Genomic DNA, 15,630 nt, shown 5'->3' with positions numbered 1-15,630 from the left:
TACACACATATATACATGTATATATACACATACACACATATATACATATATAGAGAGTAAAGACCTAATCATTTCTTCATAACACCTACAAGCATTCTGATACTGAAGAATAAAAATAAAAATAAAAACACAGGGCTGAATGAGTTGGTGTAGAATACAGTAATTTTCCTCAGGCTCAACATGTGTTCAACACCCACCTTCAGTAGGTGTTTTTGTTACCCAGAGGCTTGTTGGCAGCAAACCGCTCACCAACATCAGTTCCTTGCTTTGGCGTTAAGTAATATTAGCCATATTTCTGAAAATCCAAACTTAACCAAAAAAAGCGACATTTTCTGTTAGGCTGAATTCTGATTGTATGAGACTTTACTGGAGACTTTACTGGAATGTGGTTTAATCACCGCTTGAATTTCATGGTCAATTAAAGGTCCTTTCAAAACATCATTTTACATTCTGCTTCCTCTTGCTGTTTCCATAACAACCATGGAGGCATGGAAGAATGTGCGCTGTAACCTTCACGACTTAATACCTACAATGAAGCGCAACAGCTGCATACATGCACATACAAATATGCATCTGTCAGCCACAGTGAAACACACACCCGTACCCTGCTGTAAAACACTGTCAAATAACAAACACACAGATGTCTGCTCTAAAACACTGCATGGTAGTGAAGTGGGCAGAAAAAAAAGACACTGTGATGTGGAACACAGCTTTAATCCAGATTATTTTCCATATTTCTGGTTCATAATCAGCCATCTTGATAAACTCAAAGATGTTCCATGAGATATTAATGCATTAATTAATTACCCCCAACCTAAAGAGTCTACTTATCCACTCAAAACAAAACTGAGTTTTCCATCTTGACAACTGCTGATTATCTTCAGAGTTGACACTTCAGTAGGAATTGAAGCAAAAACCGGTAACTCTCCAATTTAAGCCAGATTTACAAAATAATTATGAGCAAAATTAAAGCTTTTGGTAATTTTTTATTTATTTTTTTACCTCTTGTTAAAACTGCAACAAAAAAAACTGTTCATTTGTGTGTAGCATTTTGCAAAATATTTCATGAATCAGCGATGGATCTCAATGAAAGTCACATTAAAAGTAATCATTAGATGTATGTCTGCAGCTCATTAACTTTAGAATGAACCCTATTTATGATGGCCGTCAGAGCTAAGCCACTTTAGCAAACACCAAAATGGCTATAAGTCAGTCAACTTTACATATGTTGAGCTAAACTTTGGTGTGGTGGTCCATGTGTGATACACAAGAACCAGACAAAACGACTGATTATAAAAATATACAATCTAAAACTTCCAGCTATTTCTCTGAAAACTAACGTATAAAAGCATACACGCATACAAAAGTACACTTTTGCTGTGCTGACAGTGTCTGGCTCCCACTGGGTTAATGCACGAGAACATGCCTAAACACACACAAAAAGACAATTACACACATCTGTGAGCCATTAGGTCTAATCACATGGTGCAGCAGAGGCAGAATAAAAGAGACCAAATATTGGAATGTAGTCAGGACTGAAAGCTCCATGCAGAGCTCACAGCCACACTCATCCTAATAAGAATAATCATAAAGAAAAACCTTCTCCAACAAAGCCTTATTGTCTGAGGGTCTGTACGACGCAGAGAGCTGCACCTTATTGAACCGTGTAGAACAATAGAGCCAGCCTTGTCAAACCATTTTTGTTCATTTATTTCTCTCTTGTTACACACCTTCCTCCACGTGTTGAGCAATGAAATAGATTAATAGGAATTAGTCTGTGTCAGAACTAAAAATAAGCCCAGTGGTATCACAAACAGGAAAAATGAGAGCAGGTGAAAGAGATGCTCTGAAATGGAGGGGTCGTCTTTGATGGCACCATATTTCACAGGTGTCCTTATGCCTAACTGCACTAATAAAGTGTTCGGATGTGAAACTGTGCTAGGTCAGCGTGGTTATGGCTTTTATCCTTTTTGACAAATAAGTCACTCAGGTATCACTTTTTCCCTAACATAAATGAGAGGAAACATTGCAGCTTACAAATTGACTTTTTAATGGGCAATCCAACAGAAATTAAAATATCTGCTACTGGTGGTTTAAAGCAAAAACCACAGTAGATTTTTAGGAGTTAAGTGCAGTGACTCTACTACATCTTTGTTTTGGCAGTAAAAGACTTATTCAGTCTCAGACAGCTGGTTGTAGTGTTATGACAGATCTAAGTGTGTGCATCTGTTTGTTTATTTATGAGCCTGATAAATGTGTCCATCTTTGTTGGTGTCCCATCTTAAAGATGATTCACCAGCAAGCAGCAGTTGCGTCAAAAGACTGGTTGAACTCGTCTCTTAATAATATCTAGGCTGTGAAAAAACGCAGCTCTTCAGAGCTGTCTTTTTTACACAGATCAGTATGACAATAGTTTTTTCCACAGTCCTCTTTATGAACTAGAGCTTATTTAGACAGGCATTTTTGCATTTTTTACAAGTTCAGTATACAACCTTAGGACACCACGGCTAAAAATACACAAAAAACAGACAAACCAAAACGTACAAACCCTGAGAACCAGAATTTTCTACTGCAAAAAAAAGTTGACTATAGTTAAATATCACCCATTTTTGCTGAGTTTTTAACTTAGCATAAATATGTATATATTTACAAGAAAAACATGTGCAATTACAGCAACAGAAGTTTGCTTCTGTTCTAAGATTTGAAATATGATGTATTGTAAATTTTATTTAAGAGATTTTTATGTTAGTGGTTTTTATTTTATCAGTAGGTATTTATCGACAGGACCATAGCACTCAACATTACAATAGAGAATAGATAAACTGTTAAATATCAAATAACACAAGTCCCTATAATGACAGTGACAACTCTCAGCACAATCATATTCCCCTGCCTCACAGAAAACTGCTCCTGAACACCTCAAAGGACACAACAAGGAGCCAAATAGTTGACTCCATGCTTTCCCAGTTTTTATTTGACCAAGGGTCCTACCACAAAGGCACAATCATCAGAACGCAAAGGATCTACTTCTGAATTTTAGTGCTCATTTACCAAAAGCGTGGAGTATTTTCAGTACTGCAAGACGGACATAGTCAGTATTATGGAAGAACAGTATTCCCTCGTTTATCGCGGGGGATCCGTACCCTGAAGACCTGCAATAAGTGAAAAACCGCAAAGTAGGAATATTAGTACAAGTACCGTAGTAAGTAGTAATTTATTTTTATTATATATATATATATATATATATATATATATATATATAAATAAAGGCGTTTCAAACCCCACACTCTTGCAATATTTTTTTTTAAAAATTCTAAAGTCTAAACGCTCTAAAAGAGCACAGAATGCCATGATTTCAGCTCCCTGCCTCCTCTGCTCTTTGCCACCTGCAAGCGCTCTTGGCCACGCCCACTTCTCCGCTCTGCACAGTGAACAGCTGATCAGCTGCAGCAGGAAGTTTATTCTGCAGTGCAGGAAGTGCTAAATAATATAAAATAATTTATTTTAAATAAAAAATAATGCCGATCGTGCGGCTCATCCATCAATCAGCCAATTGTGTGTCATGTCCAATCTTATCTTGCCTATTGATATAACCAAAAGTAAAACTATGAAACTGCAAAGCCATCTAGTAAAACAAAATAATAAAGGTTTACACAGGTATTTAAAAAAAACAACTCCTCTTTAACATTTTTCCTGTTAAGGACTATTAAAAACCTTTCTCTATAGTTAAACATACAATGAGTTTCCAGGAAGTCATTAAATGCAGTTTTTGATTAAATTTCTGTTTTTGTGTGTTGTTTCAAACAGCTGTCAAACATGTAGCAAGTGCAAGTGTGTGCTTGTGGCCATACCTGGTGTAAATGCCATCCAGTATGCCCACACAGGCCTCAGAGGCCGGGACATACGAGCCCACCTGAGCCATAATACATATAAGGGCAACCTGGCGGATGTAGGAGCTCTTGCCCCCCATATTTGGCCCAGTGATTATCATAGTTCTCCTGCCTTCGCTCTAAACAAACAGAAAAGAGAAGAGAAAACTCTGAACTGTGACTAGAATGAGATATTTGCTTGTTTGCATGCACAGCTTAGGAGGTGGGTGGACTGAAAGCTTGGCTTCTCTTCCTACTGGCTTGTGCTTCTGTTGCAAGATTAACCTACACCCACTCAAGCACTAAGCGAGGAAGTGAGTGTGTGTGTGCCACACAAGTCTGTGTGTATATACAGGAGTGTCTCAATGAGTTAGTGAGTAGGCAAATGTCTAAGTCTCTCTGTCTCAAAGCTCTTTAAATGTGTATGTTTGTGTGTGTACCTGTAATTTAGTGTGGTTGGGCACATACTGATTGTGCTCTCCCATCAATAAATCTATCGCAGGATGTCTGCCATCAGTTATCATAATCTGGTGCTTATTTTCACACACCTTTGGCCTAAATGCAGAGAACCAACAGTTAGATTTACAAATGCATATTAAAACACATTCACACACAAAAGCTTTGTTTTTCTAATTTCAATTCGATGTGGACAAGGTTGGGAGCAGAAAGGGCCACAAAATTGTTGTGTGTGTTTGTAATATGGGTGGATATACTATAAAGATGGCACACTTATTCAAAGTGACAGTGGATGAAAGTGAATAGGCGAGTGGTGGCGCAGAGGTTAGAGAGGTGGGCCTGTGATCCGAAGATCGCCTGTTCACGCCCCGGCCCCGACAACATCAAAATAGTGGGTGGGGTCGGTGAAGCACCCACACTTGCCCCCATCCTCATTCGCCCCACTCTGGGCCCATGAACAAGGCCCTTAACCCCCACCATGTGCTCCCTAAACAGGTCTCTCTTGAAAATGAGTTCTCGTGGCTCAATGAGACTACCTGTATAAATAAAGGGTAAATGAATGTCAATATAATATGGTGAACTTATGCTTTTTTGTTTCAATTTGAAATTAGAAAAAAAAAAGAAATCAAACACCTTCAAATATAGATAATAGATTAAAAATCCACTTCAGTGGAATAGGTTATTTTCCTTTTAAATCTCTTGCCAAACTCGTAGCTATCAGGCTCTTCAAATATTGACAAACTCACATAAATATAAAAGAATACAAAGGTTTTAAATTTTGTCATCTAATATAAGAAAAAGTATTTTGAGGATTTTGTGTTAAAAAAAATACATGTAAAAATTAGGCCTGTCACGATAATAAATTTTTCTGGGCGATTAACTGTCTCAGAAATTATTGCAATAAACGATAATATTGTTTGAAATTTGACAATAATTATTAATTATTGTCAAATTTAAGAAGAATGTTGGTTAATTTGTTTTGTGTGTAGTACCTTTGTTGACCACCGGATGGCAGTATAAGACTGTTTGAACCGAAGGATGGATAGTGAGGGAGCAAGCAGAGTGCCTCTTTAAGAAAATAGAAGGGAGGCCCCTTGACGTGACATGGGCTGTCTCCTTCCTTTTTTTTGGTTCTCAAAATGGCGGACGCTTGGTGTGGTTTGAGTTCTTTAGCATAGCATTTTTCACACAAAGCTTTTAATAAAAAAAATTTAAAAAATCAGTAAATAAGTTCTTAGCTTCTTTTTGCAGAGAAAAACAACTTTTTAGACAAAGACACAGGTTTCAGACGTGAATTTTGGAGCTTTGACAAGACAGAGGGTTTTTTTTCCCCAAGGTCAGCCTGTTAGCTCAGCTCGTAGCTTAGTTTCTCAGCTTAGATAGTTTTAACGATCCAAAAACGCGATTTTGTACGGTTAAAATGGATTTTAAAGAGAAAAGAGAAAGGGAGGAGTCAGTGAAGAGCACCTGAGTTGAGCCTTTTGTCATCCAGTGTCTTCAGTAGAAAGAGAGACACGAAGAAACGATAGAAAGTCGTTAAATGAAAATGAGGTTGATAATTTTCATTTATTGTGTGATTAATTGATTTATTGTTTATCGCAACAGGCCTAGTAAAAATGACAACAAAATGTCAATATAATGGTTTATTTGCGCATCAACTTGTTTTTTAATTGCTTTTGCATAAAAGAGGGTTTCAAGAGTTGGTGTCTTGAACATTGTCCTTATTACTTTTCCACCCTGCTCCTTTTGTTTTAACCCAGTATTAGTTGAAAACTAACAGGTTCGCAGACGCATCCTTCCTTTTCAATATATCAAATAACTAAAGGTCAGACTTTTCTTTGAAGATGTTGCCTTTTCTTGTTAAAGAATAAATGTGATAAACTTAAAGTGAACTGAAGTTGAAAAGAAGTTGCCTCAAACAAAAACGCTTACTGTGGTACAATGTGAATTGAAGAAGAACTGACATTTAATGTGTAGAAATGGAGATTAAAAAGGTGTGTGTGTGTGCGTGCGTGCATGCATGCGTGCGCGTAGGAGAGATGTTGGCGTTCTGGCAGCACATGCTTCTGAGCCCGGTGCACACACCCACACACAGCCTGTCGTGGTCTATAGGACACGACACAGGACGACCCCCACTTACACACACACACACACACACACACACACACACACACAATCCCACACACATAATATACACCCATCAATATTTATGGTCTGCATGAGAGCATATCACCTGCAATAGTCCCCATGTTTAGCCACCTCAGCCAATGAAAAGAGGCAGTCCATGGTTGCTAGGTGACTAATAGCCATTTTCATGGTGTGGTAGTGCTCCCCAAACTGACTACAGAGAGAGAGGAAACAGAGGAAACAAGTGCAAATTAAGGGATGGGCGTACAGGTTTGTGAGTAGACAGCCCTGGTAGGGTACTTGACAAAAACAGACTAGTTCTGGCAGGCTGAGAGTGGTGAAGTCATACCCCCGAACCTCGGAGTTGTTGTGTTTTTAACAGCTTTTCATTTGAATATGTGATCAGGTGTGTGTGCAGTTGCTTCTGTCATACTCCAGAAAATTGGTCCACTCCCTCTGGCAGTCGAGTAGCAGCTGCTCTCGGAGCTGCTGCAGCTTCTTGTAGCAGTCAACCAGGAAAGGAGAGTGAAACCTGCTGACTGTCTTCGTACTGCAGAGGGGAAAGAAAAGGAGGACAGAATAGATTTATGGTAACATCAATAATGAAAAGTGGTGAGTGTTTGGAAGCTAGTAAAACAAGTCAGGGAAATCATTGTTAAAAAATATTAAATCAGTTCAATTCAGTGTATTTATATAGCGCAAAGTCACAACAGAAGTCACCTCAGGGCACTGAACAGAAACATTCACATACATAAAAAAGCCAATTAGTAAAAGTTAACTATCTCAGGACGCCAACAGACTGTGTTGAATCTTCACTTCGTCACAGTCTCCCATCCTGAGCAAGCACAAAGGCAACAGTGGAAAGGAAAAACTCCTTTTTAACAAGAAGCAGCATCCAGCAGAACCAGGCTCAGGTCGAGCGGCCATCTGCTCTGACCGGCTGGGTTTGAGAGGACAGGAAGGAGAAACAAACAAACACAGAATGGCAGGTCCAGGTGTACTTTCTATAAGAGGAAAGACAAAAAAAATGTTAAGAATAGAAATAATTACAAATACAAACAGGTAGAGTAAAGCAAGTAAAGACAGCAGCAGAGTGAGAAAATGCGGTCAGTTTGTCCTCCAGCAGTCTAAGCCTAAAGAGGTATAACTAAGGGATAGCTCAGGAAACCCAAGCCAACCCCAACTGAAGGATTTATCAAAAAGGAAAGGCTTAACTAATCTTAAAACTGGACGATGTGTCAGTCTCATGGACAGAAACTGGAAGTTGGTTCCACAAGAGAGGAGTCTGACAACTGAAAGATCTTTCTCCCATTCTGCTTTTGGAAACTCTAGGAACCACAAGTAAGCCTGCAGTCTGAGAGCAAAGTGCTCTGTTAGGAAAATATGGAACAATAAGATCTGGAATATAAGATGGAGCTAGGTTGTTGATGGCTTTGTAGGTTAAAAGTAAGATTTTGAATTCTATGCTGAATTTGAGAGGGAGCCAATGAAGAGAAGCTAAAACTGGAGAGATATGATCTCTCCTACTAACTCCAGTTAAGACTCTGGCAGCAGCATTTTGGATCAACTGAAGACTTTTTTAATAATTTTTTGGAGCCCCAGATAATAAACCATTGCAATAGTCCAGTTTAGATGTGACAAATGCATGAACCAGTTTTTCTGCATCATTTTTGGACAAGTTGTTGTTTGTGTTTTTTTTTTTTTTGTTTTTTTGTGATGGCCTCCCTTCTCCCCTTACAGCCATCCTCTCCACACCATTATTATGAAATATTTATTATAGTGACTATCTAGTGTAGGTTTTTTTTTGTTTGTTTGTTTTTTTTTTTTTTTAATAGGATAGAAAGAAAGAAAAGACAAAGTAAGACTCCAAAATATAAGAAATATACACAAATAGAGCACACGTCAAAACACCCGGCCACTGTCTGTTCACCTGCAAAGAACATGACAAAACACAGCAACAAAATACATATGTATAAAGAACTTAAAATATTCATGGCTTTGCAGTAAGTTTCCATAAATATATATACCCATACCTACGCCTATATACATACATACATACATACACACACATGAATATACACTCACATACATATCTATATATCTACATATAAAGCCTACATAAGCATCCCTGCTTCTATTTGTGTGTGGTTGTGAGCATGCATAAGTGTATAAGGCTTCTCTAATAGAACATTTATTAGTAACTGTGAAGCAGCAGAGACCCGACCCCCAAGACCAGAGGCAGACGAAAAAGGGGGGACCAGAGCCCAAGACCCCAGGAGGGACCCCGACCGCGGAGCCCCCAGAGCCACCCACACAGGATGAACCACTCACCCACCCTCCAGAACGGACCACAGGGGAGAACCGGAAGATCCCCACCAGCAACCACATACAGTGACCCCCCGGGGCCAACAGCGACAAACTCATAGGCCTCCGTCGGCACCCGCCGCACCGATGTAGGTCCAGGTCCAGGCACCGAGGCCCGGGCACCGAGGACTCACACCACCCAGGCCAAGGCCTGACAGGGCCAGAGGACCCGAGCCCCACCAGGCAGACACCAGGCCGAGCCGACACACGCCCAAGCGCCCAGCCCCCGATAACAAGGGCCCCAAGCGCGCCGGCAGGCAAGGGCACACCCCACCAGGGGGCCGCGCGATAGGGGCGCGATGCCAAGCACCCCCAGTTGTATCAAAGAGTGGACAAGTTGTTTCTAATTTTAGTGATATTACGCAGGTGGAGGAAAGCGGTTCTGGTAACTTTTTTAATATGGGGTTGAAAAACATATCCTGAATAAAAATAACACCAATGTTTTATACATTAGAACTGGAGGCCAAAGTAATGCCATCCATATTAGCAGAGTAAAATTTTAAGGATTGATGTGATTATTGTTTTTTTTTAATATATCAATTTTGTTTCACCTTTAACAAAGCATCATCTATGTGTTTTTGCAAAGTCAATAGCTTTAACTTTAAAGGGTATGACTGGAACAATTTTTTTTTTCCTGTTTTTGTTATTTAAAGTAGGGTAGTGTAGAGTTAAACAGTAAGTGTAAAAACAATTTTAGAGTAGTAAACATGTATGATGTATTTATTTTACATTTGGAGGTCAGAAATTTTAAGTTCCAAGTTAAAAAATCACCTAGAATGTCAAAAGCGCAGACATTCCACTTAATTTCAAATGAACTGGGTTTAACACCTTAAACTAATTTTATTGAATCTGAAAACGTTATGAACAAAACGTCTTGGGCACAGTTACACTCCTGCTGCTATAGAAAAAAAACCTGCAAAGAGAAGCTGATGTCCATGGCTGCGGCAAGAACCCACATTGCTTCTCTACCAGCTGCAGAGGAAAGTTGTTTGTTTGGTTTAATTAGTTTTTAATAAATAAACAATTCTTTATTTGTTTTGAAATACAAAAAAAAATTATTTTGCAGCAGTTTATATGGTGTGAAAATTTTACAAATTGACTTTCTTTTACAGCTTTGAAACAGAAACCAATCAAAAACGTTGATTTTGTAACACCAATATCTTAGTCAATAAAATGAGAAATTATTAATCTTTCATTAATATTTGAATTATTTATGTTTCAGAGTAAAACACTTTGTCTATTACAGCTTAATGTCATAATCAGTTTTAGAAAATTGGCCCAAAAAATACATAATTTCTTTGGCAATTTAGTGTCTTTGAGTCTTTGAACTATTTTGTAAAAGAAAAAGCTGAAAATGATAACATTCAATAAATGAATGTAAAACCAGCAGACACACAGATCCTGTATCTTTAAATAAAAAAGAAATGTGTGTAGGTTGCAACTGTATGTGAGCTGACCTGCTGATTTTGACCCATTCAGGTGGAACGGCTGACGACATTGAGTTCTTCACCTCAATCAGAAACTGAAGGCAGAGGAAATGAAAAAGTCTCTGATAAATCAGACAAGAGCAGCCGGGCATGTGTCATTTTTAATTAAAACCATCATAAACCATCATTGTTGCTGAGACTTCTATCCAAATGGCCATCAGTTCCCTCCCACCGTTTCTTTCATTCTCACACACAGAGACGCAGGCGGTACCTCCTGTCCAGAAACGGTTGTGTAGTCGAACGCAGGAGCCTTCAGCACCAGTCGGATGTCTTTGCGGTGCTCTTGAATCTCACCGAGGACGGTCTGGATCTGCCTCGTTCTTTCCTTCAGCACCGGGAAGCCGGACAGGTCTGAGAAGAGCTCTGTCTTATTCCCCAACCTGCAGAAACACACACAATAAAATGTGCCAGCTGCTGGTAATAGATCACCCTGCAATCCTATTCATCCTTATTTTCTGAGAAATGAGACCGTTTGTCAGTCTGACCCTTCAGTAATGAAATCAGGGAGGAGGGGGGGGGGGATTACCCGTGTGTCACTTGGACATCTTTCTCTCATGGTTCTTCATGCCAACTGTTAATCGTGTGTGGAGCGACAGCAGGCGTCTAACATCACCCGCTGGGTTACAATTTGCACTTCTCAGCAAATTCATCTGAACTGAGGTGCATTACAAAAGTACAAAGAAACTGGCCAGCATGTTTCTTTAGATTAAAATAAAATTTTAAGGTCAATTGAGCCATTATTTCAAGGTTTATGCCTGTGTTTGATTCAGCGATGGCTAAAGCAGGTCAAATAGATCTGAGAAGGAAGTCATTTTTACAGTATTTATATTTTAACTAAGAAAAAAAAATCTAAATATTAAGATTATCTAATTGTCCAAACATTTTTGCTAGTGACCGATTTTGATTAAAGGATATATAAACATGCTGCTTTTGATAAATATTGCTGCAAAGTCAGAACTTGACCTCTGCAGAATGAATTTTTTTAATTGATTTTCACAAACTACCGTAAATATACTTTTTATTCAGAAACTAAATATACATTTTAGTAAACAGAAAAAAATAATCACAATGAAATTACTTTATTACCGCTGCCTTTTATTTTTAAAAGACAATTATTTTTAAGTAAACATTAATAAATAAATTTAATTCCAAGAAGAATATCACCTCCAAAAAAATCCGTAAGCCTTAACGTTTCTGTAGTTTACCAAAGTTTAGTTTATGCAGCAGTCACTGGTTCAATCATGCAGTTTCTTCTATGTTGCCCCTTCTTTCCCCCTTTTTCTTTAAGACACTCACTTGGCTGCCTTCTCGTTGAGCACCTTGAGGAAGCCGTGAGCCGGAGCCAGCAGGTCAGGAGTCTCCAGTAGGAGGCTACAAAGCAGCGCCGAACTGATCTGTGAGCGGATGGCTGGGAGAAGACTCTGTAGTTCCAGCCCCAGGCGAGAAAGACTGCTACTAACAAGATAAAACTCCTGTGTGGAGGACTAGAATGCACAAAAATAGGTAAAGATAAGTAAATTATCTGAAAATTCTCAAGAGACTGATGAATATCTAGTTCTAATGTGCATCTAAGTTATAAGTAAAAAGGGAATAATAAATATTGTACGAAGAGCTCTTTTAATTCTTTATGACGCGTTTTTGTCTTTGTGTTTTTTGTGTGTGCAGATGGTGCGTTACCATGAGATTGTGTAAAACCGTGAGATTACATCACTGATCTTATCTGCACTAAATGTGACAACGGAGCTTAAGGAGCTCTGACAGCCAAACTCTGAATAACACACCTCATTAACAGCCACACAGGCTGCAAGTCTTCACAATGTGGCATCCAAAAAAAACCCTCTCGTAAAAAGAACCAAAACACTGCTGATTTAAACAAAAACACAAGTGAAATAAGAAAACAGAGAATTTAATATCTACTGTCAGGGTGTTCATTGATCAGGATCAGTGCTGTAATAATTAATAGATAAACCAATGCTCTTGAAATGTCTCTGAAGAGGCTATAGATAGTGATGCTGCTGTGCGATCAAATCAAATCAAATCATAACCCCCAGGTTAATGAGGGTCACGCTACCAGGGGGTGTTTGGCATTACCCCGTAATCATGAGCTGCAGTTTCAGAGCTCTTTCCATGTCTGCAGCCTCCCCATGTTGCTCTTTTATGAAGAACAAACTGCAACTGAAAACGACAAGAACGACCTTCCTGCCGTTTTGTCAATGGAGCCACTGAGACACAGGCCCCCTCACACAGACCCATTTGTCTCAAGATGGGCAACAAGACAATTAAGGTCCCTCCGTGTGTCTGCTGTGTGCCTGTGCTTAATGACATCTGATCATTTTCTTCCAACAGTAAATGAAAGAGACAGAAAGATGAGCACGGAAACGAGACATGAAGCTAGGATTAAAGTGCCCATTCCCTCTGTGTACGAAACGTGCACGCGCGCGCAGGATATAGGCCATGTGACAATCCCTACATAGGTCTGATGGGAAATGAGACCATGTCAGGCTGTTGAATAAATGCCAGCAAGGTATTTGCTCTGTTTGTAATCAGGAAGCGTGTCATAAAAAAGGCAGAGCTGTCGAGGTGAGAAGAAAGAACATTGTGTCAGGGTTCATTTGAAGAAAACAAGAGAAAATGCATTTCCTGCAAAAAAAATGCTTATTGCTCAAGAACTTGCCTGAAAAACAGTTGAAATTAGCTCAAAATGTGCTGAAATGTAGCTGAAACGGAAGTACAAGCCTAAGTTTGTAGAATAAAGCAGAAAGAACACATATTTGCAGAATTTGGTTTAAATAAGCAGAAATTAGCACAAAAATTAGTAAATTTGCTTTAAAAAAGGCAGAAACTTGCTAAGAAAAATAATAGCTGAAAAGGCAGAAAGAAGCTTAAATTACCAGAAGGAACAGTTGTGCCAAATTAGGCTTAAATAACCAGAAATGAGCACAAAGTGGAAATTATATGAAAAAAGCTGAAATTAGCAAAGAAAAATAATAGCTGAATAGCAGCTAAAAAACAGGAAGAAGCTTAAATTACCAGAAGGAAGTGGAGAGAGCACATTTTTGGTGAATTAGGCTGAAAAAAGTTTAAGTGAGTGCAAAAAAATGTGGAATTAGCTGAAAAAGCTAAAATTTGCATAAAACCCACTAAATAGTAGCTGAAATAGCAGAAAAAGCTGAAACTTGCAGAAAAAAGCTGAAAGGGGTATAACAAGATAAAATTAGCAGAAAGAAGTTAGAAGCACAAAAATGTTGTAGTTGTCAGGATAAAGCAGAAACGAGCACAAAACAGCTGAAAAAAAAAACCTGCTGAAAGTAGCTGAATTTTTTGTAAATTTGCAGAAGGAAACTGAAAGAAGCTGAACCGGAACAAAATGTGAAAGGAGCAGTAAAAGGTTGTAAACAGCTTTAAAGATATGAAGGATGTCAAATGAGTTCAATTCATATTTTATGAAAAAAAAAAATGGCAGAAAAGGCTAAATATTTCAAAAAGCTAAAGTTGCGCCAATACCAAAAGTCATAGCATCATTCTCCTAAACGAGCTGAACGTTTTGATATACGAATTGTTGAAACAGCACAAAATTGTGGAATGAGAAAGATGCCGAAAAACGTACAGAAGAAATAAAGAACTCAGAATAAAAAATATAAACAGGATAACAATAGTGTGAATGCTTAATAAGCATTCACACAACTAACAGAGTTTTGCTGTTTACAGCTTTTTTTTCCCAGCAGAACTACCATAGTGAGTGCTACATCGAACAGGAAGGTTTACAAATCCAAAACATATTTCAGTAATTACATATGGGACAACAGCTGGATGTGTGTTCGGTCACCTTCTTGTGATATATGCTGCAGATGCCTCTCTCCAGGTCGGGCAGGTGTAACAGTAGAGTTCTTATGGAGCTTAACGTTGACGAGTCTGACTTCATGATTTCCTGCACAGCATCCTGCCTCTCGCAGATAGACCTGAAGAAGTGGAGGAAATAAGAAAACAGGATGGAGAGCAATGAATGAAGCCAATCAGTGTTCTGTTCCCATAAAGGGCAAAAGAAATGTGTTCTTAGAAAAGCTGAATCAGCCTTGATTGAAATGATTACCACTAATTAGATTCTTTATGAAGTCTTGTAGAACTGGTTGCAGTGACAATGCACTGAAGAAGGATTTAACCATTTCCTGATCTATTTTCCAGTTTTTGTGACTTTTAGGCAATTTTCACACATGAACACCTGAGAAAGACCAGACAGATATCTTGCAGACTTGGCCTGCAGTTTCACACTTGAAGTAGACAGCAGGACAATCTCAGAGACGAACTGGAAACAGTCAGGTGTGGCAGCTCTTAAAAAGCATGATCAAATGTGACTATGTGGACATTTGTTTCACTTTTAGGACAGCACACGAGGTCACAGTTTAACTACAATATCAACAATTGTTGTGGTATTTATAATAGGTATACATATTCATAATATAATAAGTGCTATGTGTTGTCATCATTGTATATTCCCATACAATGGCAAAATTAGTTTGCTGCATTTAACCCATCGCACCTGGGCTACACCCAGGTGGAGCGGTGGGCAGCTATGCAAGCACCCGGGGAGCAATTAGGGATTAGGTGTCTTGTTCAGAGACACCACAAACCCATATAAACCCCATATCAGCCCCATATAAACATGTAGACCGTAAAGAAACACACAAGTAGGCAGAGGAGAAAATGAAACTAATTGTTGTAAACTCTCCAAACAAAGTTTTGCTTTTGAATTTCTCCTGCACAGTTTGCCAGGTAGTTAGCAAGACAAACGTTACAGGAGACAAAAAAGTCCATGCTCAATAATCCAGGTTTGCAGGAGACACTTCTGCAGTCCCTCCAGAAATTACAGAGAAAATTACAGTTCACTGCCAAAGCAAAGTGTCTCACAATGAACTGACTAGATTTCAATTTGGCAGTGAAACACAAAAAAAACGCCCAGAAAAAACAAAAAAGAACATTTTTAGTGCCCGAAACGACAATAGTTCTGCAAAGATAAGCATCTAAATCACAAAACTTCCCTGTTTTTAACCCAGTTTCTTAATGTGTTGCATCACAATTTGTAAAAGAAAAGAAAGGTGATTTAAAATATATATTTCTAGAATAATATCTGCAATAATAATGGCATCAACAAATTGGTCATGCAGTAGAAAATAAAAGCTGTAACATTTGTAGATAATAGTAATGGTGTCTAAAAAAGAACAATAACAATAATAATAATAAAGATGATGATAATAATGATAATAATAACAATAATAATGTAATGTTCCATCACAATTCCATGTAGGCATAGAGCTGTGATAAACCGTCCA

General features: G+C 38.5%; 1 protein-coding gene across 1 annotated transcript in view; it reads right to left on the bottom strand.

The window, feature by feature from the left end:
* The window catches only part of msh3 (mutS homolog 3 (E. coli)), a 58,412-nt gene that overhangs the window by 27,900 nt on the left and 14,882 nt on the right, over positions 1-15,630 (bottom strand). Inside the window, exons 13-20 of the mRNA XM_037680294.1 lie at positions 14,130-14,262; positions 11,600-11,787; positions 10,515-10,683; positions 10,274-10,338; positions 6,886-7,002; positions 6,559-6,666; positions 4,310-4,424; positions 3,852-4,009 (exon numbers count right to left, since the gene is read on the bottom strand). Coding sequence (XP_037536222.1) covers positions 3,852-4,009; positions 4,310-4,424; positions 6,559-6,666; positions 6,886-7,002; positions 10,274-10,338; positions 10,515-10,683; positions 11,600-11,787; positions 14,130-14,262 — 1,053 coding nt within the window. The remainder of the gene's footprint in view (positions 1-3,851; positions 4,010-4,309; positions 4,425-6,558; positions 6,667-6,885; positions 7,003-10,273; positions 10,339-10,514; positions 10,684-11,599; positions 11,788-14,129; positions 14,263-15,630) is intronic.

Source organism: Nematolebias whitei, chromosome 8, assembly GCF_014905685.2.
Source record: "Nematolebias whitei isolate Nwh7 chromosome 8, NemWhi1, whole genome shotgun sequence".
Classification (NCBI taxonomy): domain Eukaryota; kingdom Metazoa; phylum Chordata; class Actinopteri; order Cyprinodontiformes; family Rivulidae; genus Nematolebias; species Nematolebias whitei.
Note: the sequence above shows the minus strand (reverse complement) of the source record. Positions and strands in the feature narration are given on the sequence as shown.